Raw genomic sequence first — 27,753 nt, 5'->3', positions numbered from 1 at the left:
TGCTATAACCCATGATGTTCCAGGATTTTGACCCAAAAACAGTGAAAGAACAGTGATATGTTTCCAAGTCAGGACGGTGAGATTTTGAAGATAGGACGTTGGAGATGGTGGTGTTTGCACACCTGGTCCACTTTATCTTCTAGGTGATGGAGGTCATGGATGCTGCTAAAGGAGACTCAGCAATCTTGTACGTGGTATACACGGCAGCCACGGTCCATTTATGGTAGAAGGAATGAATGTTAAGGTGGTGGATGGGAGTGCCAATCAAGTGGCTGTTTTGCCTTGGAATTCGTCCATAATTCCCAAGGCTTTTTGGGAGTGCCAAAGAACCAGTCTGTCCGTTCCCTTCACCCATTGACGTATATCTGTGGAAGGATCTGACAATCTGGGGAATCTTGTCACAACAGATGCTTCTGGTGTTGTTGTTCCATTATGCAATTTTGATGTATTTCTACATTTTGATTTTGGTGAGCACCATGTTTATATCCTTCAGTGGTGTGAAGTCAGTAAAGCACAGGTGGGTTTCCACTGATTTCATCGGCAGGCAAGAGTTCTGCCTGCTGTGAAAATCTTAATTACTAGAATTTTCAAAGTATTGAAATTGTAGCAGTTAATACAGCAAAATGAAGGTATTTAATACAGGATTACATTGTAGAGGATATGACGTGGGAGTTGTGTACATTTATTCTAATTTATCAACTATCTGGGCTTGAAAGGACAACGTATGTTGATCAGTTTTGTGTCTGAGATTACTGAGCAATATTTGACTTGTAACATGTGATTTCTGAAGCTAATGCTTTTTGGATAATTGCTCAAACCTTCAGAACAAAACATTGGGTGACTGTATGGAGTTTGCACGTTTTCATTGTCTGCTGGGGTTCTCTCCAGTTTCCTCCATCCAAAGATGTGCAGATTAGGTGGATTGGCCATGCTAAATTGCCCTCTGGTGTCCGAAGATGTATAGATTGGAGGGAGTACTGAGTAAGATACCCTTTCGGAGACTCATTGCAGACTCAACTGGCCAAATGGTTTCCTTTTGCACTGTAGAGTTTCAATGGTTCTAAAAGCACATTATGTCCTAAAATCTCTACATCACTACAGTGCAGAAGAGACCATTCAGCCCATCAAACCTACGCTGACAACAATACCACCCAGACCCCACCTAATTACCCCACTAACCGTCCCCGACACTTGGTAATTTTGCATGGCCGATCACCTAACCTGCACGTCTTTGGATGTCGATGCTAAAAACACTCAGCAAGTCAGACAACAGTGGAGAGAGCAACATTTCATAAAGATTGTCTCTTGCCACAGAGGCAGTCTGACTTGTGGAGTGTTTCCAGTATTTTCTGTTTGCGTTTCAATCTTTAAATTGACCTTGAATTTCAAGATTAGATTAGAATGAATTGTATTTTCTCTTAATTGAACAACATAGACCATGTTGCAGATGTTGCTTAGTTACTTGCATTCACCTTTTGTTTTTGACAGTATTAGTTGAATCATAAATTTGCAGATCTTGATTTGTTAGGTCTTTTACTCAATAGGAAAACTGATTTTAGCCACAAGTAAAGAAGTACATATCCTGGTACCTTTACCTTTGGAAAAGCAAATTCAAGATCTTCTGGCCAGTCATAGAGTAGAAGAAGCACTAGTCCTAACAAAAGGAGCTCGACGAAACATTCCAAAAGAGAAATTCCAGGTTAGTAGGATTTTAAGTGAGGAAATTGCTAACTCTGTTCTGTTAAATATAAAGACCCATGTTTATTTAATGTCTTTAAATGGTGAATGTTAGAACTCTAAGATGTGTTTATCTGGGTCATTCATTGTTTTATATTGCTCCTCGTTGCTCCACTGACTCCTCTTCATCCACATCAAGTTATTTCTGCTTATGACAAATAAACAGGGCTGTCTTGATAACTACCTATTACTGAAATGATGACATGTTCTATCTGTTGTCCTTATTAATTAACATTGCTGCAGTTTAGTATTGTTCCTAGGTCTCCTACAAGCTTGTTGCAACATGAAAGTGAATGTAATGCATTCTATATTCTCTTCAAATATGCTAATATTTAGCTGTTTTACTCTAATCAAATCTGTGTATTTAAAATTTAAAAAAATGCTTTTTGTGAACTTTGAATACTACAAATACTTCTGTGTCATATTATTAATATGTTGGGAGTGAAATATTAAAACTGTAATAATGAATTTGCCACCAGAATAAAATGGGAAGACAAATTGAACTAGCTTGTATGAAAAATGTTGCTTTTGTTGTGCATATTGAAAAATAATTGAGGTGTTTGCAGTAGTATTTGGTTAAAGATTTTATTGCATGATTTTGTTATGGATTGTATCAGTATTCTTTTGCAGAAAAGTGTTTATAAATAACACTAATCTGTGTGCTAACTTGTGAAAATTTATATAGCTCTGGTTAATTATCCATGTTGATTCTTGAAAGGCTCCAGCTAACTGTTTATAGATATTTGACTATCCACCTGTTTATAATATTTAGGGTATGTACAGAAGAATTCTGCAGCAAGCAGGATTCATACAGTTTGGCCAGCTTCAATTTTTAGAAGCTAAAGAACTCTTCAGGTATGGACAGCCTTGGTACTATGTAGACTTAGTTAATGGATACCAGATTTTGTTTGTGTTAATTCTAAAGTGTTTGCACACAAATATAATTTCCTTTAATAGTTTGCATTAATCCCACTGCTAGGGGCCTTGCATTATACGTTTCTCAAAAAAACTTTTTAAAAACCTATAAGCAACAAATATTGTATCTGATAAAAATTGGTTGCTGGATTCGGAAACAAACGTAAAATGCTTTAAAATCTCAGGTCTGACAGCATCTGTGGTGAGAGAACAAAACCAACATTTCGAGTTTGGATGACCCTTTATCATGTCTGGCTCTGACGGTGTTATCCAGACTCTAAGCGTTGGCTCTTTTCGCTCTCCGTAGATGTTGTTAGACCTGCTAAGGTTTTTGTTTTCTGTTTTTGTTATATATGGAAAATTAATTAACTACTGCACACTAGATTATACTAAATCTGTTTAAAATATTGTTTTTGTTTACTTTTAAATAAATTCTTTATCTAATTATTGTGTGATTTGAAGAAGAAATTAGATATATCTCTTAGGGCTAAAAGGAATTGGGGAATATGGAGGGTGGGGGGAGGGGTGCAAAATCAGGATATTGAATTCAATGATCAGTCATGACCAGAATGAATGCAGAGCAGGCTTGAAGGGCTGAATGGCCTACTCCTATTTTCTATGTTTGTGTTTTTGAATAATAGAGGGGAAGAAGTGTCCAAATATCAAATCCAGGAAGGCAGTAACCAATCTTGTTACGTACAAACTACAATTTGTTCCTTTATGGTATTTGCTTTACATGATTCGTTATAATTACAGCAGCCACTCTATTAGTTCAGTGCTGTGCAGTCATTGTCTTTAATGGTGTTTAATGAACCTTTGCAGTTGTTATCAAAAATTTTTAGAATTCTATTTGTTTAGCTGTTTGTCTGAAGATTCAACTTAGGTAGTTCTGACAAAACAACCTTAAATTAACCATGGCTCGAAGTGTCATAGAATTGTAAAATCTTGCAGCGTGAAAGGCCACTCAGCCCATCATGCATGTGCTCTTTCAAAGAGCTATCCAATCAGCTCGCTCCCACTCCTCCAGTTACAATGATTAGTACTTTTACTTCTGTTGCTTATTAGTTCACATCTGGCTATTTAATGCCTTTTATCGACAAAATAGTTCCTTTAGGAATCAATTTACTATCCAGATGAGTGTATTTTATTAAACATTGGTAGCTTATGTTTGTTTTAATTTTGTCTTTATCAACAGGAATGGCCAGCTGGATGTAAGGGAGTTGATGTCTCTCTATCCGTTACTGCTTCCTTCAACCTCTACATTTATCCGTTCCCATCCCCCATTGCATGAATATGCTGACTTAAATCAACTAATGCAGGGTGACCAAGAAAAGATTACAAAGTGCAAACGCTTCCTTATGAGCTACTTGAATGAGATTCGTAGCACTGAAGTAGCAAATGGTTATAAAGAAGATATCGACACAGCTTTGCTGAAACTCTATGCGGAAGCTAATCATGACAGTTTGCTGGATCTGTTGGTTTCTGAAAATTCATGTCTCTTAGTGGACTGTATTCCCTGGCTGGAAAAACACAAGAAGTATGTAACACAGTTGTCTTGTATTTCTTAAAATTTGGTGGGTATCACAACCTTTTGTGTTCTGGGAACATAAGAAAAGTGGAGGATGTAGGCCATTTGGCCTAAGCAATGTTCATCCCTAAGTATCTGAAAGCAAAATCCAAATTAACCCTATTTTTCCTGCCTCTGGTTTGTTTTTGATCCAGCAGACCATTCCCAAAAGTAAAAGCTGTTCCTGATATCTGCATTAAATTAAATTTTACTTCATTTCTATTTATTTCCAGTGATCCTGCTTTCTTAGCCTTAAAACTGAATACATTTCTGAAGTTATCTGACTGGTTTGCACTGCTATAGCATAACCTGTAGATTTACACTATACTGTTGTGTTTCTTATCCTTGCATTTGAGCTTTTCCATTGCTTTTTTTGTATTTATCAGACAATGAAAGAGACATTTTAATTATTGTTTCCTTTTTGAGCTATTTTCTGCATCTTTAGATCTGCTTATTGCTTACCTATAAACCACTTTACTTTGATCCTTGTGTAATATGAATCATGTATCCTGTCTGTCTTTTACTATATCAATAGAATTGACAAGTTTTGTTTGTTTCTATTTGGACTGGAAACAAAGTCCAAGTGAATCTTGTGATACTTTCCAAACGATTACTGATTTTCCTATTTTTTTTCTTTGGATGGGCGCGCCTCTTGCATTTTCACAGATTTAAAAGCGGCAGTAAATTAAGAATAATTTAGTTGGAATATTTGAATCTGTACATTTACTAAATATTCATTAAATAAAGCAATTTGCTATCTAATTTCTATAGCATACCAAACATTCTAGAGTCTTTTAAAGTCAGCCTGATAGCAGTGGTGAGATTGGCTACCAATGACTTGATGCTTAGCTCCTATGTAAAGGACAAAAATATAAATAGGGGCCAAGAATAGGCAACTTGGCTCTTCAAGCCTATTCCACCTTTGTGAATTATTGCTGTCTCGAATATACTCTGATTCATATGCAGCTCTGTGAAATAGTATTCCAAAGAACCATAAACCTCTGAATGCAAAATATTTCTCCTCATCAGTCTAAAATAATTAACCCCTTATTCTGGGACTGCGTACTCTGGTGTTAGACTCCCGAGCCAGTGGAAACATCATCTCAGCATCTATCCTGTCAGTTCCCTTAATATATTATTTTAGATTCAATGAGATGACGCCCCATTCTTCTAAGCACTAGAGAATATAGGCCCTCTCTACTGTCTCCTGAATAGCACAAACTCTCATCCCAGGAATCAATCAAGTGAACACTTGTTGTGTCCCATTTGAAGACAAGCGTATTTCTCCTTGGATAAGGAGATCAGAACTGTACATAGAATTATGGTGCGGGCTCAACAAGATATGAAAGGATTGCTATACAGAGAGTAATAAAGGCTAAGGCACTTTCATTTCTTGTGCTATGTTAACTTTGTGATTTGTATACAAGGAAATGGTCCCTCTGCATATCAACATTTCCTAGTCTGTTAGCTTTTTAAAAAAAAGTTCTGTTTTTTCCTATTTTTTGACTAAAGTGAGTAACTTTATATTTCCTCACAGTACGTTTCACTCACCAACCAATCTATATTCATCTGCAGTTTGCGCTGTCCTCCACAGCGTACTTCCCTGCCTAGCTCTGTATTATCAGCAAACTCAGTTATGTTACACACTTTTCCATTTCAGTAACTAATCAAGATTGTAAATGGCTCAGACTCTTAACATTGGCCCTTGTGGTTCCTCGCTATTTATACCCTGCCAAACTGCAAATGATCTGTTTATTCCTACTCTCTCCTTTCTGTCCATTATCCAATTCTAATCCCATGTGCTCTAATTTTTTTGGTAACAACATTGTTTAGCACTTAAGTCCAGGTACATTACTTCCATTGGTTCATACTTAGATTCCCTACTCATGGCCAATCCTAAGATACGTTGAACATTATTTGCCTTTAAATCCATATTGACTCTGCCCAAAATGTTTTATTTTCATGTCCTTAATAACAGATGTTAGCATTTGCCCTGCTAGTCATGTCAGACGAACTGGCCTATAGTTCCCTGTTTTATTTATTCCTTCATTTTTTTGAATAGCAGGGTTATGTTTTCTGCCTTCTAATCCATGAGAGCCATTCTAAAATCTAATGAATTCTGGATGATAAAAACCATTGCATCCCTGATTTCAGTAGCTATCTCTTCTAAAACCCCACAATGTAGGCCATCAGGTGTTGGGGATTGGTCAATTTATGAATAATTTCACTAGAACTTATTTACCTTTTTAATTCCTTAATTCTCATTAGATCCTCTTGCATTGCACTATTTTTGAAATGTTCTTCGTGTCTTTTTGTTGTAAAGGCAGATCCAAAGTGTTAATGTCTCTGCCATTTTCTTGTCCCCCATTATAATTTCTCCTCCATCTCTTGGTTTCATACATTTACTGTCACCAACCTCTCCTGTTTATATACCTGCTGAGCAGATTGTAAAAGCTTCTATACCTCTTGTTGGTCTGTGCCAAATCTGTGTTTTCTCTCAATTTTTTTCCTCTTGCTGAACTCCAAAATCTACCTAATCCTCGGGCTTTTTTTTGGCAATACAGTAACCTCTCCCATCTGGAAATCCATTGTTCAGAAACAAGTTGTCCTCAAATATTTTGAGCAGATCCCAAGCAGCTGAACAGTTTATGACTCCAAGATGTAGTGTGAAAAACTCTTAAGTTCTTTAAATGGAATTTAATATAATGGAAGATAGAATATTTGGATAAGTAAAACCATTTTTATTACTGCTTTATAATGTGTTATCACTGTTTCATGTTTCAGTGAGTGTTTATATTTGCAGTGTTTCTGGTTCACAATCTTGTAGTAATGCATTCTAATGTAATTCTGTAATATAGAAATGTCTTGTTCCTGAACATTCCCATGTATTATAAGCCTTTAATCTATTACCATCTTTAACTTCTCTTGTTAGTCCGGGTTGGATAACTTTTGCTGTGGGCTTTTATTCCTGAAGAGAATATATATTCATTGCAAATTATGAATAATGTCTTGACATAGTTTGCCATTATTTATCTCCTACCTTATTTTTTAATCTAATGTAATTTAACCAATATGCCCTTTGTACCCACGTTTAAATCCTAGTTTTGGATTTAGCTATATCAGATCATGGCCACTTTTCCCCAGCCTCCTTTGCTATAAGGTTATTAATTAACCCTGTCTCGTTGCACAAAACTAGATTTAAAAGAGCCCATTCCCCTGTTGATTCATTGACAGATTGACAGAAAACTACTTTGAATGCATTTTATGACCTCTTCTATTACCACAAATCTGGTTTGCCCATTCTATATGACGATTAAAGTTCTCCCTGATTAGTCTCTTTTACTTTTCACATACACTTTAATACACTGTCTTACAATATTACCATCTTAAATCCACACATACACTTTATTGATTTCTATCCTGCCTGATGCTCCAATTATTGTTGGGAATTATGAATTACGCCTACTAAATGTTTTCTGCCCCTTGTTAGTTGAACCCATACTTATTTAAGATCCCTTCTCTTTGCTGTCTTTTTATCCCATACTTTATCAGGTACCCATATTGCCTATTGTTTTTTAAAGTCAAGTTTCCTGGAAGTATTTATTGGTCACCCTGGCACCATAATTCTGTAGCGACTATTGGATCAAACATATTTATTTCTATCTGTGCTAACAATTCACAATGAATGCTTCAAATATGTGGTTAGCTTTTAACATTTTTCTGCTTTTCCCTGATGGCAGCCATTGTCATAAATGCTTATTACCTTTAAGTTCTCTGCTTTTTTCTGACCGAACATGCTTATTTTTACCCAAGCTGTTTCTCTATTACATTCTTGCCTTTTCTCTTACTGCTTTAGAATTACCCTTTTTTCTGACTCCTCCTATACTTCCCCACATTAGAGTTTAAAGCTGCTTGACTTAGGCCTTTTCAATGGCCACTTGATTTAGAGGTTGCGGAAGGTGAGTGTGTGCGGGGCGATGAACAGATCACCTGTATCTCAAGGTTAGAATCACCAAGAAAGCAGCTCTAATGTAGCTTTTACTTTTTGAAATTTAAGTGATTGCTGCCGTCTAATGCAACATACAATATTGCATCTTAAATCCAGCTAAATGCTAAAGACCTTAAGCTTTTTAAGGCTATTTAATTTCTGTTTTTTCTGAACATAGGTATTTTGCCCTTGGTCTTCTTTACCATTATAATGGTCAAAATGAAGCAGCACTACAGGTAAGTTGATATTTACACATCATATTTGAATACCATTATTACCCACTGTGCTGTATTTTCTGCATTGGTGAAACTCACTGGCAGAAATAGACTTAACTTTCTCAATTAGTGAGTGGGAGTGAGGAGAGGTGTAAATGTGAATAACATTGGTAATTATGGAATACAACAACAGTTGGAGCATCCAAAGAATGCCTTCTGGCTATTCAAACGGGTGAAGGTAGTTATAGAAGCTATAGTGGTCAGCGGCATGCCACTAATGTAGATGCTTTTCATATAGTGTGAGACGTATGCTCCTGTAAACAGTTTCCCCAAGCCATAGGGATCTTGGACAGCTTTTGGTGAATCAAAGCAAGTTCATACTTCGTTTGCAGCTGGTTGCAAGGTACCCACACTTAGGGAATGCAGTGCTCTTAGTCTAACATGAAACAGCTTACAACTATGAAGTGTTGATGGGTCTAATACAGTGATATTCAATAGATTCTTCTCCCAGTTAGAGCAAGCAATGACCAGGGCAAGTGAAAATATGTTATTGTCGGTGGTGATGCCACTAAGTATAATATGTATTTAGTTTAGAAATAATCCAGTGTAAATAACTTACTGTGCGGACATTCATTGGGATTCCTGCAGAGAAAGTTCATGATTATTATGGAGGAATGCTCTTCTCAATGTTCTGACTTGGAGATTTTACTAGTTATGGAATTAGAACATCACATGTAACGCAACAAAATTGAAATCTGCATTCAGGAAGATCAGTCACTACTTCATCTAAGAAGAGCATCTATTTAATATTCCTGATGCCCGCCCCCCCCAAAGGCCCAGTAGAACACTGCCCAAACATTGGGGTAATCCAGCAACATTGGTGTGAAGCTCACTACCCCAAATCTACTATTGGATGGCAACTATAGTTCAATCTGTTGACGTTAGCTAAGCAGAAGTGCCTTACATGCCTTAATGCTAGCATGATGTATCAATGTATAGCCTTGTAAATGTTAGGTGATCATAATATTGGCTAGCATGGCAATAATTTAAATAGTATTTTTAACATAAGAAAATGTCTTAAAACAAAATATGACACTGAACCACAAGGCAAAATTTGGTCAAATGACCAGAAATTTGGTAACAGGTGGGTTTGTATGACTGCAAGTTAACAAATGGTTGGACATGGGAGACCAGCCAGGAGCGTGTTGAAGTAGTTAAATCTGCAGGTAACCGAGGCAAGAATGAGAGTTTGATCTGCCGGTGAACTGAGATGGCGACGTTGAGCAATGTTATAGAGATGGAAGTAGGTCTTGGTGGTGATGCAAATTTGAGGTCAGAAGCTGATCTTGGGATCAAATATGACAAAGATTACAAACAAATTTGTTCAATCTCAGACTTAACAGAGAATGGGTTTGGGTCAGTAATTAGGGAATGGAGTTTGGAGTGAAGCCCAAAAAACTTTCATCTTTCCAATATTTAATGAAAAACATAATTGGTAAACATGTATGAAAGTTTTCAGCAGGTTAACTCTCAGCCTTTTGTTTTTTTTACCTTTTTATTCATGTATTTTTAAAAATTTGTTTCAGCACTGTCTAGAAAACAACAATAGAAAAGATTCTGCATTTTGGAGAACTTAATGTGATTATGCAGATCGTTGTTTTAAGAAGTGTCACTGTCACTGAGCAGTCAAGAATATGCAAGCTTTGCTGTATTAGAAAGCAGCAACTGTGAATGCAGAATCAATTTCAAATTCCCAGCTGGCATGGAGAAATCAAGTCTGGGTAAATGTGCCCCTTGGGTATAACCCACTTCATATCTGTGTTGCTTGTTATCATTTTTCAGAACATTGCAAATTTCTGAACTGATTGTCAATTTGTTTGTCTATAATTAACACAAAAACAGACTTGGCTTGAAATAGTTTTTAATGAATATTAATTTCTCAAGTTGTAGATTTCCCAGTTTATTTGCAACCTAGATTAGTGAACAATCGGTATCGAACAATCCAATCAGTCCCATTTGCCCATTTCATCCCCATAGCCCCCACAAGTTCATTTCCTTTGTGTCCATCCAATTTCTTTTTGAAATCATTGATTGTCTCCTCTTTCACCATTCTTTTAGGCAACAAGTTCCAGATCATTACCACTAGCAGCATTAAAAATTATTCCTCACAATTCCCCCCTGAATCTCTTCCCCAAACCATCAATTCTCTGTACCCTAGTCCTTGTTGACTAGGGGTCTGCCCCAGTATTTAAGTTATGGGAACAGTTTTTTTTCACCTGATCTAACACTGACAGTATCTTGTATATCTCTATATCTCCCCCAAAGTTAGTTTTACAATTCCAGCTATATAACCTTGTAGCTAAAATCCTTGGAATCATCCTGGTAATCCTGCTCTGAACCCTCTTGGGGACCTTCAGATCCTCCCTGCAGTGGGGTGGTCAGAACTGGATGCAATAATTTAGTTGTGGCCTAATCAGAGCTTTTTAAGGGTTCAATGTAACTTCCCATTTGTATTCAATGTTTCAATTAATGAAGACCAGCAGCCCATATGCTTTACTAATTACTCTCCAAATATGTCCTCCTATCTTCAAGGATCTGTGCACATGAACCACAAGGTTCCTCTGTCCCTGCATGCAATTTAGAATTGTACCATTCAGCCAATATTGCCTCTTGTCCCTTTTGCCAAAATGCATCACCTCACAGCTGTCTGTATTAAATTCTATCTGCCACCTGAAACTTTTCTTCTTCAACACCTATTATATGTAGCTTTTCCTGTCAGTCCATTTTACCTTGGTTTGTTCCCCTCTCATCCAATGAAGTTAGCCCTCTTTCAGTTTAGAAGTTCCACTTTTATAGTTCCTTGTTCTTCTCTAATTCTAGTCTGAACCTTGTGTTCATCATTCTTATCTGTGTGTTCCCTCACAAGCACTTGCTCCATTTGACCCACTTCGTTTCCCAGCACCAGACCCAGCAATACCGACTTCCTAGTTGGATTGAGAACGTATTGGTCAGGGAAATTCTCCTCCATGCATTACAGAAATTTTTTCCCCTCCACTCCCTTTTTCTTTATTAAAACATTAATTACTCAAATTTTGATCAATATAAAGTTCACCGTATTCCCCAAGTTGATGAAGCTAAGCAGTCTATGAATGGTCTTGTTAGCTTGCCAGTATCCATTTATCTTGCTTTTTCAACTGAGCTTTATTTTACAATCAATCAAATTAAATTCAACATGATCAGGGAATCGTTTTACTTCTGAAAGTAGAGATGCTTAGATCAGCTTAATCAATAATTTATTATTCAGTTTGTAATCCTACTTTATTCACTCAGCATACTATCTCCCCCCGCTGCCCCCGGCCGCCTTCCCTTCCCTTCCTTTCCTAATTTGAAGAAACTGAGGCCAAGTGTGGCTTGTGTTCCATCCACAATCAACTAGCTCAGTACAGATCAGGGATTGAGCCTGTGGCCTGGATCGGAAAAACAAAAGTTGAGGCCTTTATCCTTCAAGATACTGGAGGAACTGGTTAAAAAACGTGTTGATTTTCAACTGGAATCTGAGTGGAGGTATGTTGTGAAAGAGTTTTTAAATGAGTTAAGGACAGGATAGAGAGGTGCTGTGATTCCAGTAGGATGATTATTGAGTTGCTTTGAGGAGCAGGAAAGATGGAAGTTACCAGTGTATGAAGTGATATGCGTTAAGCAAATTAAGAAAATTGACAAGAATATGTTGTTGCAGTCATGGCTAATTTAAGAACATAACATAAGAAATAGGAGCAGGAGTAGGCCATCCAGCCCTTCGAGCCTGCCCCGCCATTCAATAAGATCATGGCTGATCTGTCGCTGCTCAGTTCCACTTTCCCGCCCTCTCCCCATAACCCTTAATCCCCTCTCCTATCAAAAACCCATCAACCCGCGTCTTAAAAATATTTAGCGAGGCAGCCTCCACCACTTCAACGGGCAGAGAATTCCAGAGATTCACCACCCTTTGAGTGAAGAAGTTCCTCCTCAACTCCGTTCTAAACCGCCCCCCTTTTATCTTGAGGCTGTGCCCCCTAGTCCTATTGTCTTTTTTGAGCGGGAAGAGTCTTTCCACCTCTATCCTATCCATCCCATTCATCATCTTATACGTCTCAATGAGATCTCCTCTCATTCTTCTAAACTCTAACGAGTACAAGCCCAGTTTATTCAGCCTCTCCTCATAGCTCAACCCCCTCAACTCCAGTATCAGCCTAGTAAACCTCCTCTGCACTCCCTCCAAGGCCAAAATATCTTTGCGCAGGTGCGGCGCCCAAAAATGCACACAGTACTCCAGTTGCGGCCTCACCAATGCCCTATACAGCTGCAGCAAGACCTCCCTACTTTTATATTCAATCCCCTTCGCTATGAAGGCCAGCATCCCATTCGCCTTCCTGACCACCTGCTGCACCTGCAAGCTGGGTTTTTGCGACTCATGCACAAGGACCCCGAGGTCCCTCTGCACCGTCGCCTGCTGCAGTTTTTCGCCTCGTAAGTAATAGTCCTTCCTACCATTTTTCCTACCAAAGTGGACCACCTCACACTTGCCAACATTAAATTCCATTTGCCATTTCCTGGCCCATTCGCCATTTGAGAGACAAAAATTGTTTGGAGCTTTATATAGTATCAGTGGGGCCATGGCAAATCAATTGAAAGACATATTTACTTTATTACTTCCGTTCACATTTTTCATGTTAGCTGGACAGTGTATCAGGAATATAAATGAGCCCAATACTGTTCCTCCTTGATATCCATGAGCACTTTCACTGGAGCAACCAGAAGTAAAAATCCTGGTTAGATGCTGGATACTGGAAATCAAAGCAAGAAAAGCAGCCCTGATTCAAGCTAACATAATGTTTTGAAAGTTCATGACAATAGCTACCTGCATTTATATAGTGCCTTGAACATGGCAAAGCTATTTAATGGTAGTGTAATCAAAAAACAATTGCACAGAGATCAAGATAATGGAATGACTAAAAGCTTGATCAAAAGAGGTGGCTTTTAAGGAGAGTCTTAATGAAATGGAGGGTGATAAAGAGATTTAGGTCAAGGAAACCTTTATTTTAATTGTTTTGTTTGCCAGCATAATCCTCATTTTAATTTCACAAGTGTATTTAGTACATTTTTAAGATGGCTACTTCGGTTAATATAGGACCCAGAATGCAAAGGAGCAGTGTTAAACATGTACAGATTGGTGATTGAGCTGCACTTAAATTTTGGGTGCCTTACTTCAGGAACAATGGTAGGATAATTGTGCAGATATGAGATTGACTAAAATACTAGGGATGATAGCATATGAGCAGACGTTTTGTTATAGACCCAAGAACATTAACAGGAGAAAAGGCCAAATTTTGTAGGTACTGAAAATCTGAAACAAACCGGGAAATGTTAAACATTCTTTGGTGAGAATTGATGTGTTAACACTTGAGATTGTATACCTTTGGTCAAAACTGAGATTACAGCTGCAGGACTTAAAAGACAAAATATGCTTGCTAAGAATGTTGTTTTTCCAGTCTGTTGGAAGAGTGGAGAAGGCAAAAGATGGAAGTTAAATTGGAGTAAGACAGGTAACTGAATTGAGAAGTGATGGGAAGCTTGAGTTATACTTCTGATTAGAACAGGGATTTGACAAAGTAGCCATTTAGTCTGTGATTCTCCATTTTAGAAGAGAGCAGATTGAGGTGCTTAAGATTAAGGGGCTTGGTACGTCCCACTTAAAAGTTAGTTTACTTATGAGTCACAAGTATGCTTACGTTAATACTGCAAAAAAGGTACTGTCTAAATCCCCTAGTTGCCACGTTCCAGCACCTGAGGGTCAATTTAGTATGGCCAATCAACCCAACCTACCCATCTTTGGACTGTGGGAGGGAACCCACACAGACACGGAGAATGTGCAAACTCCGCACAGTGTCCGAGCAGGGAATCGAACCCAGGTCCCTGGCACTGAGGCAGCAGTGCTGACCACTGTGCCATCATGCCACTTTTACCTTATTAAATTCCACTGTTCGATCAGCCATCAATTACAGCATTGTTAGATTCTGATTTTTTTTCAGTGCCTTTCTATGGGTGATGGTGATATGGTTGGTGAAGGTCCAACATGTTGACTGTACAAATGGTGAAGGCCTTTGAGTTTATAATTTTACACTTGGCTTCCTTTAGGCAAATAAAACTCATAACCGAATAGATTTCAAACTCCATCTCAATAGCTTTCAAAAAAGCATTTATAGTTACATGAGTAGGATGGGTATAGAGGGATATGGGCCAAATGTGGGCAATTGGCATTAGTTTAGGGGTTTAAAAAAAATGGTGGCATGGTCAAGTTGAGTCAGAGGGCCTATTTCCATGCTGTAAACCTCTATGTCTCTGACTTACAACTGTACTTAATACTTATTGAGAATGGCCAAGAACATTCTTTTGGGGGGGGGGGGGGGGGGGCGTGAAACACACACCTTGGAGATACCCCAGAAGATGCGCTGGGTGATCCTCCAGAAGTCTCCACAGCCAGGACTGCGTGGGAATTACCTGGGAAGTTAAAACTTTGGACGGCCAGTTACCTTGCATTGGGAACCATCCATCCAATAATTTAAATCAGAGACTTCAGATGGTTCGGACTCCCTCAGCAAAATAGTGATCCAGGAAAAGTAAGAATTAAAACCACTTCTAACTCTTGAAGATTCCATATCGATGACACGCAACATACACTGCACTACCACTTAACATACATACGTATATTTTGCCTGCCTTCTCAAAGTGATTGGGACTTTTAAACTTGCTTGTTTTACGGTAGCTTATGCCTCAAAAAGGAAGCATAGATTCACTTCCCATCAGGTGTCAATTCAGTTACCTGTCCCACTGTGCAGTTCAGTTGTGCTGCCCTAAGCTGAAGGCCTTGGCACCTTGCTGCGCTGCACCATTCTTACCAGGCCTGAATTGGAAGAATGGGCAAGAAATGTGCAGTTCCCGACTGAGGCAAGTGAAAAGGAGTGGAGTGGCAATCCAACAGTGAGTTCCACTCCTCAGTAGTTCTGGTCCGTTATGTCTGATAATTTGAGGCATTTATACAACTACATGTTTTCCTTTCTTTTCCTCATAGTTGTGGGTAAAGATAGTTGATGGACAGCTACAGGATGCAACTCGTTCAGATCTTTTTGAGTATATTGTGGATTTTCTCAGTTTCTGCTCTAACCACGAACTGGTGTGGAAGTATGCGGACTGGGCCTTGCAAAAAAATGAAGAGGTTTGCTTTCTTTTTAATTTCATGGATGTAGGTGCTAGATGAATTGTCTTTGCCTTGATTTATTTATTATTGTTTTGCAATCTGGTCTCAACTGAAAATTTGAATGCACGATGTACAAAGGACAACTTGCCCTATGGTAATTTAGAAATGAAATTTATTCTAATGTATGTGTATGTAATGTTTTTAAAAATCTGAATTAATTTCACATGGGCTAATCTTGTAGCACAAGCTGAGTTCAAGTTGCATTTATTCCCAAGTATAGCTTAACTAAAAGGGTATATTAGTTACTATCACGAGCAGCAACTGTGTACTTAAGAACATGGTGCACATTCCTACAGGCTGTACGAAATGAGGTGTAAGGATAATGGGTTATTTTTAGTTTAAAAACTGAAAAATTGATACAATAATCTCAGCAATATGTAAAGCTGTTTTATACAGATGTGGGGCACGAGTTAAAATAAAAATCACCATCTGCTTATGAATTTGAAAATTTAGAATTAAATACCAAGTGGCTTCAGAATTGATAGTGAACAAAATTGTGGAAGACGTTTGGGGGGAAAAAAGACATCTGAGCTAAATAGACCAGCTGTGGAGAACCCAACCTATGACTGTCATTTGAGTCTGTTTCTGAGTGGATTTTGTTCGGCTGAACAAGTCGGCTAGCATACTGGGATAGGGGAGGAAAGAAAGAGGGCTTTTTATTCCCTGTAAACACATCATCTGTCAAGCAATTGTAGGCTTAGATTTAGGAGACTGAATTAAAAAATTCCCAAAGCTTAGGTCCTGTGATAAATTAGAAGAATCCTGTCAGCAGAGGGTTGGGGAGTGGGGGGGTCTGGAGGGGTGTTGCAGTAAATTTGAGTCCACACAGTGACACAGTTATCATTTTGTTGTGGTATAGGTTGGTGTACAAATTTTCACAAGGCGACCTTTGGATGAAAACCAGACAAGCCATATGAATCCAGATGACGTTGTCAACTATCTTCATAAGTACAAGAAAGCTGTTGTTGTATATTTGGAACACTTAGTATTTGAAAGAAATATTCAGGTAAACCGTCAAACCTGTATGAATATGGAGCTTGAAAATCAAAGTCCTGTCCAATATTTATGGTTCATAAATGTGAAATATGATATTCTATATGTGAGAAAATCCAACTGACAACTTGGGGCTGGATTTGATGTGCAGAATGTATTTCTCATGGTGGTGGGGAAGGCATGTAAAATAGCACAGGTGCCAACCGTATCACCTTCTCACCCACCTCCGAAATAAGCCCACTGATGTGCTTTTGGGGTTGCCAGGACTGCTGGAGCTGTCAGCCAGTGCAATTGGCCAAAAACTCCTGAGGGCAAGACTTCCACAGAGGGAGGGGCAGAAGTCCCACACGTTACCTATTTAGCCCACCCAGTAGCACTGTGGGCCCAGGCAGGCATGGAGCAAGGTACACGCTGACTTTGCATCTGCTGGATGTGTGGTGCGAACCATTTTCCCCTTCCCCCCCCACCCCCCCAAGCAACATGTGGGCCTTAGTTTCTGCTGGAATATTTAAACTATGCAGGCACTCAGCATTAATGGAAAGCTGAATTGTTTTGTTATCCATTTACAGCAGGTGAACAGCTGTCACTTGTAATGGAATATATTCCTTAATTTAGAAAGTTACGGCTGGAAATTGATTTTTGGCATAGTTGACCACAAGATTGATTTTCAGAAGAGAAAAGCTGTTGACCCTGCTTAATACATGCGCCCAGAAAGGTCATTAGTCTCATATCCTTCTCTCCCCTCCAGCCCACCACAGCATCCAACTGTTAAACAATTCAATGGATTGCTTTCATTTCAGTGTCTATACCATTTGTTAGTCACTGGTGTGATGAAATTTCTGACATCAATCTGAAATATTCCCTTCACTAGTTTGGATCTGTGTCCCTTTTGAAAGTGTGTTCTGGAACAAATTTATTAAACTGAATCCATTTAATCATTTACCTAAACTAAAAGCAAAATACTGCGGATGCTGGATCTGAAACAAAAACAGAAAAGGCTGGGAAAGCTCAGCAGGTCAGGCAGCACCTGTGGAGAGAGAAAATAGAATTAACATTTCAAGTCAGTATGCCGCCTTTGAAGCTGAATTTTGTCAGCATTTTCTGTTTTGGTGGTCATCTATCTACTTTGCCCAACTCCTGCCATATTTCCAGAGTTGCCTCTTTGTATTCTACAGCCTATCCTTGATTGCTATGTATTTTGCTCTGGCCATAGTTCTAGTTGTCCAAATCTGATGTGATAAGCATATAGAGATGTATGGAGCTATAGAAGACAATTGTGGTCTTTTTGGCTATTTGATAGCTCCCAAGTAGTGCATAAACTTTCTGTTCATTTTTATTGCCTGTTTTAATCATAGTGTGAATTATGATTTTTTTGCATCTGCAGAAGGAAAAGTACCACACTCATTTGGCTGTATTGTACCTGGACAAAGTTCTAGGATTACACTCTCGGGCAGGGAGCATGTCAGAAGAACTCATTTCAGCACGTCACAGTCTCAAGAATCTGCTTCAACAATCTAATCTCTATAGAGTTCATCTTTTGCTAGGTAAATCCTGCCAGCATATTCCTGTTAGTTCAACACTTCAAAGTGATACAAAATTAAATTTGTAATATTGAAACTTGCCTTAGTGGCTTGAAAGAAATCTTTCTATAACCTATACTTTCACTGCATAAAAGGAGAAAATGGCTAAGTATTTTCAATGTTTCCATCTTATTTCTTCCAAATTCAGTGCTGAATTTATCTAACTATCTTGGCAAGAGTCATTCTCAAACCCAAGGGTTTCCACCATTATCATTTATCCCTTCAGTCGTGAGCTTTCCTACATAAGAAATAGGAGCAGGAGTAGGCCATCTAGCCCCTCGAGCCTGCCCCGCCATTCAATAAGATCATGGCTGATCTGAAGTGGATCAGTTCCACTTCCTGCTTTCTCCCCATAACCCTTAATTCCCTTGTCTGTCAAAAACCTATCTACCCGTGACTTAAATATATTTAGCGAGGTAGCCTCCACCACTTCAACGGGCAGAGAATTCCAGAGATTCACCACCTTTTGAGTGAAGAAGTTCCTCCTCAACTATCCTGATGCCAACTGCTGGAAGGCCAACAAGTAGCTCTGACTGACAGGTGGTGCAGTGGTTAGCACTGCTTAGTGCCAGGGACCAGGATTCAATTACAGTTTTGGGTGACTGAGGAGTTATTCCTCCTGTTTCTGCATGGGTTTCCTCCCACGGTCCACAGCTGTGCAAGTTAGGTGGATTGGCCATGCTAAGTTGCCCCTAGCATCCAAAGATGTCTAGGGTAGGTATGGTAAATGTACGGATTATGTGGATAAGGGTGGGATGTTGTTTTTGGAGAGTTAATTAAGCCTCAATGGGCCGAATGGCCTCTTATGCATTGTAGGGGTTCTATGACATCAAAGTTTCCCTTGAATGTGGATCAGGAAATTCCTGAATAAGAAAAAGCTGTGCACACTGGCCCCATCTATTGGATTTTTATGATGCTGCTGACAGCGGTAGAGCATTTCCTTTCAGGAAGTCTATACCTTGCTTGTTGTGTGCCCCACTGTTTATATTTTTATAACTGACTGCATCATGAAAAAGTATCCTTAGTTGGTTTTGAAAAGTAATTAACTTCAACCGTCATCTAAAATGATAGCAGCAGCATTTTACTTATTAACTAATATGTATTCTCCCTTCCTCTCTTTGCAGGTAAAATTAAAGACACTGATCTCTACATGGAATGTGCAATATTACACGGAAAGCTGGAAGAGCACGAGAAAGCTCTCGAAATCCTGGTTCACAAGTTAAAAGATTTCCAAGCAGCTGAGTCTTACTGTTTGTGGAATTCTAATGGAAAGGATCCTTCATGTCGGCAGAGGCTCTTTCACATGTTATTAGCACTTTACCTGCACCCCAGTGTTGCTAGTGATGCATTAGCAATGGCTGGTGTGGACCTCTTAAATAACCGTGCTGTTGAATTTGATGCAATTCGCGTTTTACAGCAGGTCCCTGAAAATTGGTCAATACAACTGCTTTCACCATTCCTAACTAAGGCAATGAGAGGGAGCTTTCATTCCAAATGCACAGCAGAACTTTCATCTGGCTTGGCAAGATCCGAAAACTTAAGTTATAAATATGCAAAGGTGGGTAGCTTTCAGTAAAAGCAAACCTTGCACTTAAATTACTTTTTTTTCAATCTTTCATTTAATAAGTTAATTTAAAAATAATTAAAATGTCAAATGCTATGTATAAAATTATTCTAAATTTTAATTTCTATATTAAGGTAATAACTTAATCAGATGCAATATCTACCTAATATACTGTATAGTCGTCTTTATCTTGGTTATACTGTTCAATGGTGCTTTAGTATAATTCCGGAACCAACATATTTGTAATGCTTTGTTTGTTGATATGCTTCTATATTGTTCCAAAAGAAATTGGGATAATCTTGCCAAATTCCCCCTTGCTTTGTTGCTCCCTTGCATCACTGATGCCTTGGACCCTGCCAGTCAATTGCTTATTATCCCCTCTGCATCGCCCTTTGTCACTTGTCTTTGTCATTCGACATCTTTTAAAATTGGTGATTGTGTTGATACTATTCATGCATGATTGCATTGATGAAAGCTTATTAAATTCTGCCCTCTGTCTCTCACACCTAAAGCACTGCCATGGTCCTTTTCATCAAACCTCACCTTAGCCTCATCCTCCTATTCTTCCTACGCTTTATTTTTTTGAGCATGTTACTTTGTTATGCCCTTAAAGATGAACACCCTCAATCCTTCTTGCAATCTATCGTCCCATCTTGGCCAGCATTTTCTGTCAAGTTCTTTTAATCTGTGATTGCCTCTGTTCCTATTTTAAATGCAATTGTTGTCCCTACCACAGCTTTAATAGGCCCAAATGATACCACCAGTGACCTGGTGCTCTGAACCTTCTCATCCTTCTCAACCTTTCTGTCTCCTTTACCAATATACAGGAGTAGACTTTTTGGCCCTACGAACCTGCTTAGCTGTTCAGTAAGATCATGGTGACCTTATTGCAATCTTGATGCTGCTTAGACCATATGTTCTTTGCTTTGTTAGTCAAGAATCTGTCTACCTCTGCCTTAAAAATATTCAATGATCTTGCCTCCACCGTGTTTGGGGAAGAGCTTTGCATCCCTCTGCGAGGAAAATATTTCACTTCATCTCCATCTTAAATGGGAGACCCCTTATTTTTAAACTCTGTCCTCTGGTTCCAATCTGTTCCGTAAGGGAAATATCCTCTCAACTTCCAATCTGTCAAATCCTATCAGGATCTTTTGTTTTAATAAGACCATCTCTCATTCTTCTAAACTCCAATGGCTACAGGCCAACTAGTCCAATCTTTCCTCCTAAAGTAACCCCCTCATCCCAGGAATTAGTCGCGTGAACCTTCCCTAAGCTGCTATTAATGCAGTTATGCCTTTTCTTAAATAAGGAGACAGAAAATGTAGACATTACTTTAGATATGGCCTCACCAATGCCCTGCACAACTGTAGCAAAACTTCACTAATTTCATATTTCATTTCCTTCTAATAAATGACAACTTTCCATAAACGTGAACTTACCCCAGACTTATCTGTGCCAATTCTCTCACCTGTCATTCCTGTACACACTGACCTTCATTGGTTTGTGGTCCCTACAATACCTCCAATTTAAAATTTTCAACCAAGTGTTTAAATCCCTTCATTGCCTAAGATGTCCTCTTTCTAATGTGCTCCAATGGCTTTCATTCCTCAATTTCCATTTCCTATTTATTCCTCACTAGCTTTGCCTCGTTATTGAAGACTGTGGCTTCAGACATCTTGGCATGAATTTCTACAATTCCCTTCCAATATCTCTACACAACCCTAGTCTTTTAAAAAAAAAATCTCTTTGACCAAGCTTTTAGTGGCCTATCTTAATACCTTCTCCTCAGCTATGTCAGTTTGTTCTCATTATTTTTCTGAAAAACCATGGAACCCGTTCCTAATTAAAGATGCTATATAAATGCAAATTGTTGTTGAACTTGAGGTTGTACTAGATAAACTAAACAAGTTTTAACGTTCTTTAATCCTATCTCCCACATTTGCTTTAGGCTGGGGGAACTTTGTATTCCACAGTAACAATAAACTCCTGTATAATAAAAGAAAAATGCTGCAGATGTTGGGGATCTGAAAACAGTGCTGGAAAAACTTAGCAGGTCTGGCAGCATCTGCAGAGAGAGAGATAGACTTAACATTTCAAGTCCATATGACTCTTCAGAGTTACAAACCAGTTTGTAGTAACTCTGGCTTTCTCCCATATCATTTAACAACTGATACCCAGCTTCACCCGATTTAAGCTTGTCCTAAATGTCATATTTGCCAATAATCTATCTCTCGACAAGCTTTAAAATGGTTGCAAATGATGAGCAGTAGGTGGTGAAGTTGGGGAGTGGAGTCAAGCAATGATTCATGAAACCATTGCCAATTGTCGTAAAAGCCCATCTGGTTCACTAACGTCCTTTAGGGAAGGAAATGTGCCATCCTTACCTGATGTGACTCCAGACCCACAGCAATGTGGTTGACTCTGAAATGGGCCTAGCCAGCCACTCAGTCCAAGAACTGAGACAATTAGAGATGGGCAGCCAGCAATGCCCACATGTAAGAATTAAAAAAAATTCCTTCTAATTTTACTCTGCTTATTTGGTATCAATTCATTCTATTTGGCTTGGTTTAGAAAGGCACTCTGTATTCACAAATTGGAGGTATTTGTGGTGGTGTAAAGCTCCAGTGAAAAATAAAATGCCCCTAACTCTGTTACGTGATCATAGAATAGGAAGAAGTGATTGAATACACAAGTTGGTTATGGTTTTGAATAAGAAAAATCTGAAAAATGACGTTTCCTCATCCACGTTTCCACCGTTCCTTTTGAGATCATGGTTTCTGTCACAGAGACTGCGCTGGTCAGAATCATAAATGACATACTCTGTTACTTCAGCTGTTTCATCATTCTCCTCAACCTCTACCTCGATAGCTGTTACCTGTAATTGCACAGAGCAGTACATTTATTGGTTTTTCTTACAGCTTGGATATAATTGATCAAAGTCTACTGAGAATGCAATACTATCTCTTTTCAGATGAAGCTGGTTTTATTAAGTTAAAGAAGCAGCACAGCAGCTTTGTACAAGTATCCTATTCGAGGGTTGACCAACAACTGACTATTGTCTTGTCTGTTCTGGCAGCAATATGAGAGGCCTCATCTTGGTTTTAACTCTGTATGGGTTATACATTTGGCTTTCAGAAATATCTGTCTGTGAACTCATGATAAAGTTTCACTAGGAGCAAAACCATGACGTCTATCATAGTAAGAAGTCTCAACACCAGCGTGAAGTCCAACAGATTTATTTGGTAGCACAAACCACTAGCTTTTGGAGTTGTCTATCATACCATTACCTCTTGCTGCACCACAATGTTGCACAAAGTATATTTTATTCTTATCCTGTCTGCCGTAGGATAGTAAAGCTTCAGATACAGACCGAGCAGTGAGTGTGGCAGCTCTTTGTGTGAGGGTTAAATCAAAATGTCCAAATGCCAAAACCTAAAAACTAATTTGTCAAAATCAAGGGCATGACAAACAAAAATAACTTTTTTTATAGTATAAAAGATTTTTCTTTTTTTTTGCACACGACTTGCCTTGTGATAGTCTGTATCATATTGTTTATTACTTTTCTAGTTCAAGTTTTCGGATCTTAAACTGCAATGAACTGAAACAGAGTCCCCTCTTTGTTTTTGCTTTCCACTCCTCACTTTTCAGGTAAAATCAAGAGGAAACATTATTAAACTTTCAGATAAAAAGGTCTGCCAAGTATGCCGGGGCTTTTTCACTGAGCCAGTCTTTGTGCGATACCCAGAGGGTGGTCTTGCTCACATCCAGTGTGCTACAAAACTCCACAGTTCGCCTGCCACTGGTCAGAACTTTGCCAGTGCTAGAAATCAGTCATGAAATATTGGCCAGAACTGAATGGGTTGGCCAGTTCAAAAATTACCTTTGTTGAAGATCATGGTAAGGAAGAGGAACATGCTGCTAATCGAGGAAGAAGAAAGAGTCTGCATCTACTGGAAATTTCCAGCAACCTACATTATATGTAACTGCACTGACCTACAAAGAAAATGCAGTCGAGCATTACCTGAACTTCCCAAATTCCCTAATACTAAAGGTGATGCTATTAGTTGTAATGTGCAACATGCAGAAAACACACTGATCTTCTGATAATCTGGCCATGTTTAACTTCACAGTATGTGATTTAGACTTTGGTTCTGTACTTCTTGATGGTTTGGGAATTTTGTTGTATGAGTGTGCAAGAATCATACTTTATCCCTTGAATTTTGGCCTTCCATTGGATATGTGTAGGCTATCCCTGCTGCTCCTGAAAGGACTTATTTGAACATCAGTAATAGACTTCTTACTGTCCAATAGTTCTGTCATAGAATAACTGATGAGGGTGAACCGTGGATGTACATGTCACACTTAAGCCAGTATGTATATAGTGGGAGAGCTGAGAGTTCATTACAGCTAATGGTATAATGTCCTATTGTAATTTAGTCTTGACCAGCTGTTTTATGTAATGAATTACACTTCCCTTCCTATCCATCTTTTAATCTGACTTTCCCAGTGATAATAGATTGCAGGCAGTTGAAAAACAATGGTGGATTTGTTTGTAGGGGGGGGGGGTTGCACGGAGAGGGGACAGAAGAGAAACTGAAAAAAAACCTTGAGAATAATGATTGTCTGATCTCCAATATATCCAGTTTGTGAACGTCCTAATGCAATTTCCACAGATTTTTAGAAGGGAAACAATGGGGAAGACAGGATGAGAAGCTGGTGGATTAGGTTTTAATTCACACAATCCTATTCTGTTCAAAAAGATAGCTTTTGGCTACTCAAGAATGTTAGTCAATCTAAATGATCTGGAATATTATTTCATGAAACAATGTTTGATTATCCAATTCTGTAAAAATGAGAATAACCCCTTTTGGACCTGTCAATAGCTATTTGTTTAATCTACAGCTAAATATTTATCAATTATATGCCATTAATTTATTAACATAATTCTTGCATCTGGCTGAGTTTTGTTTAATCTTCCATCTTGTAATGATTATTTCCGTAGTAAGTAAACATTTAATTTATAAATCTTGTTTATTGAGTCTCTAGCCTGGTCAAATGTATCTTTTTCGGGTGTTCTGTATTAACCTATGTTGAAGGATTTATTAAGTATTGGATAAAAGACTCTTACTTTAGATACTTTTTAAATGTTTGCAGTAACAGATGTGTGTTTTGAACATATTGCTTACTGACTAGATCAAAATTTGCACATCCTTTACAGTCTTTACAGTGTTTCTTCCTTTTCTGTTTTTTTTGCAATCAAATCTTTATTAATGTCCCTATCTCCAATGACATTTTGTTTGGTATGGATTTAAATCGATGATAACTTCCAATTCTGTTGCATCATCCTTTGAAAGGTATATCCTAAAGTAAGCAAAGGTTTTTCTACTAAACTGTGCATATTTTTACAATTTGTGAATTGTACTAGATTTTAAAAGGAAAACGTAACTTTTGCTTCAAATAGCAAAACAACCAAGTTTAAAAAAATCAGAAGTTTTAAACAATGCAATCAAATGAGAAAAACTGAACCAAAGTGCATGTTCACTATTGAATCACAGATGTGCACTTACTGTTTCTGTGGTTTTGTAGTCTGTGTGCATTAGTGCTGGTAGCAGTAAACTATATATTGGATGATGATCTAAACTTTGTTTCCTCCGTATGCTCACTTAAACCTGGTGACATCTAGGTGGAAACATTTTAACCATTGCAAATTGCCTAATGCGGTGAAGTAATTTTTACTTTAGTTGTTGTATCTGACTGCTCTGCTTCTATTAAACTTTGCACTGTAAATATTTGGTGACATACTTAATTGTATAAATGTACAGATGACAATTTTAATAAATTCTTTCATTGGAAAAATAGAATTGCATGAGAATTTTAAAGTTTAACACATTAGTGAACCAAAGTTAATGTGTGCACAGGTGAAGCAGGTTCGGTGTAGGTTCGGACACAGGCAGCAGAGTTTTCGATGATATTGGTTTTACAGAGATCACCGTATCATCAAGAAACAGTAAGTCTGACTGGTGCTTCAAAATTAAATTCTACAATATATGATGTGAATTATGATTGCTTGCAGTGCATCTATTTGATCAATAATTTTTTGAGTCATTGGTTCAAACATATTGGGCAAGATCCTCCGGCCTCTCAGCCACATGTTTCTCACCTGTGAGAGGTGGCGCTTTGTTTGCTAGTGGTGGGATTCTCTGATCCTGCCGCTGTCAAATCCTTGGGTGGGGCTGTGCTGTTGGCAGGACCAGAGAATCCCGTTGGTATGAGTGGCCGGAGAATTCTGGCCATTGTATGTTCTGACCTTTTAACCCTTTTCATTATAGTTTGAACTATAATGAAGCATAAGCTTACTTTGCAATTTCTTGCATATATTTTCTATTTTAAAAATGGTCAGAAAAGTGAACTTAAATTGAGTCCTGTTTTCCTCTAAAAATTGCCGTAAACTTGGCAATGTAAACTTGATTTCTCCAAGTTTAATCATTCTTTCAAGTCATCTCTCCTAACTTTTCTCCTCATTGTCTGAATTCAATTTTCCTTTTCAAACTTCTTGGTGTAAATACTGTTGAAATATCATTGCACTCCTAACAAGTAGCAACTCTGTTCGAACACCATTAATGTATCATTTCTTGGTTAACCTATGAAAAGAAACTTACCTTCCATATTTAAAACTGTTGTACTGAGGTTACCAAGTTTAAATCTCCTTATCATAAAGATAATTCAGTTTATTTGCAACAAACTGACTTTTCCCATGTCAAAGAATGTACCAATTGATGTTGTCTGAATTTGACTAATTTTGACCACCTTGTTTTGTCGTTAGTGCTTTCCCTTCATTATTGAAAATGGTTATTTGCCTGCAGAGCATCATCTGTTGTGCATTCTAATGTGGCCAAGGGGCTTGATTGTAGACCACACTGCTGACAAGGACGAGTTGTCTGATCTGTTGGTATTGCCTATTTCTGGCCTGCCTTTTGTCCTCAGCTGCCTGTGTTCTTTACTGTTTAAAGGAACTACTATTTAAGATTGCTACTAATTTAATTAGAGGCAATATTGTAAACAGAAATCCAAAGGTTTGTCAATTGAAGCTGATTTAGCAACTCGAGTGAAAATCACCAGGCCTTGACGTATACGAGGTTCCTTCCCAAATTTGGAGTGACAAAGTTTACCACCTTTGAGAAGCTAGCAGGATATCTAAAATGGCCCTTGGAAATCTGAATATTTTTAATTCGAGGGCAGCTGTGTGGGAGAACCCAAGAGGTCTACTTCATTCTACCCACTGAAGATGGCAGTCTTACTCTGCTCATTATTTAGGAACACCTAAGAGTTAATCCCAAAGCCATACTGCTGGCAATTCCATCACAGGCCGACATTACATTTGAATGGCTGAAATGAATTGCGTTCAATTAATGGATAAGATATCAAAGAATCCCATTCACCCATGAGGCTTTGCACTGGAGGAATTAAGACATTGCCAAGCCTCCTCCAACCTGTGAATACACCTCAGGGAGCAAAGAATCCTCAGCAATCATAGCAGACGGCTATGACCTTACCCAGCAGCCTGGAAACTCAGGCTGACACCTTCCAAACCATGCCCCTGAGCATTGTAAAGATAAGCAAAGCAATCCACTCAGGAAAGGACCCTCACCCAAAAAAGACCACTAAAGAGGGTTTGAGAAGCACCACCTCTGCCCCCCCCCCCCCTGCCGCCCCCCAAAAGCCCAAAAGGAGATTAAATGGAGGCCAATGTGTCCTCACAAGAATTCGGAGCAAGAGTAGGCAGTTCAGCCCTTTGAGCCTGCTCCGCTGTTGTATGTCATTGCAACAAAACAGGCCATTGCAGTCCCAAATACTGGAGATTGCAAGGCAAGCCATTTGGTCCAGTCAGGCATCGCATGAG

The 27,753-nt window shown here is 38.5% G+C and overlaps 1 protein-coding gene across 5 annotated transcripts in view; it reads left to right on the top strand.

Moving 5' to 3' along the window:
• tgfbrap1 (transforming growth factor, beta receptor associated protein 1) overlaps positions 1-24,400 on the top strand; it is a 51,692-nt gene extending 27,292 nt beyond the window's left edge. For all 5 annotated transcript variants that reach the window (XM_080197165.1, XM_080197169.1, XM_080197168.1 and 2 more), the window contains exons 4-12: positions 1,545-1,699; positions 2,510-2,592; positions 3,848-4,189; positions 8,386-8,443; positions 15,531-15,674; positions 16,576-16,722; positions 18,094-18,253; positions 19,414-19,847; positions 23,502-24,400. In XM_080197165.1, coding sequence (XP_080053291.1) covers positions 1,545-1,699; positions 2,510-2,592; positions 3,848-4,189; positions 8,386-8,443; positions 15,531-15,674; positions 16,576-16,722; positions 18,094-18,253; positions 19,414-19,847; positions 23,502-23,690 — 1,712 coding nt within the window. In that variant the 3' untranslated portion in view covers positions 23,691-24,400. The remainder of the gene's footprint in view (positions 1-1,544; positions 1,700-2,509; positions 2,593-3,847; positions 4,190-8,385; positions 8,444-15,530; positions 15,675-16,575; positions 16,723-18,093; positions 18,254-19,413; positions 19,848-23,501) is intronic.
• Positions 24,401-27,753: the final 3,353 nt, after the last annotated feature.

This window comes from Carcharhinus amblyrhynchos, chromosome 10, assembly GCF_965287045.1.
Source record: "Carcharhinus amblyrhynchos chromosome 10, sCarAmb.v2.hapA, whole genome shotgun sequence".
Lineage (NCBI taxonomy): Eukaryota > Metazoa > Chordata > Chondrichthyes > Carcharhiniformes > Carcharhinidae > Carcharhinus > Carcharhinus amblyrhynchos.
This window is presented reverse-complemented; position numbering and strand designations above follow the sequence as displayed.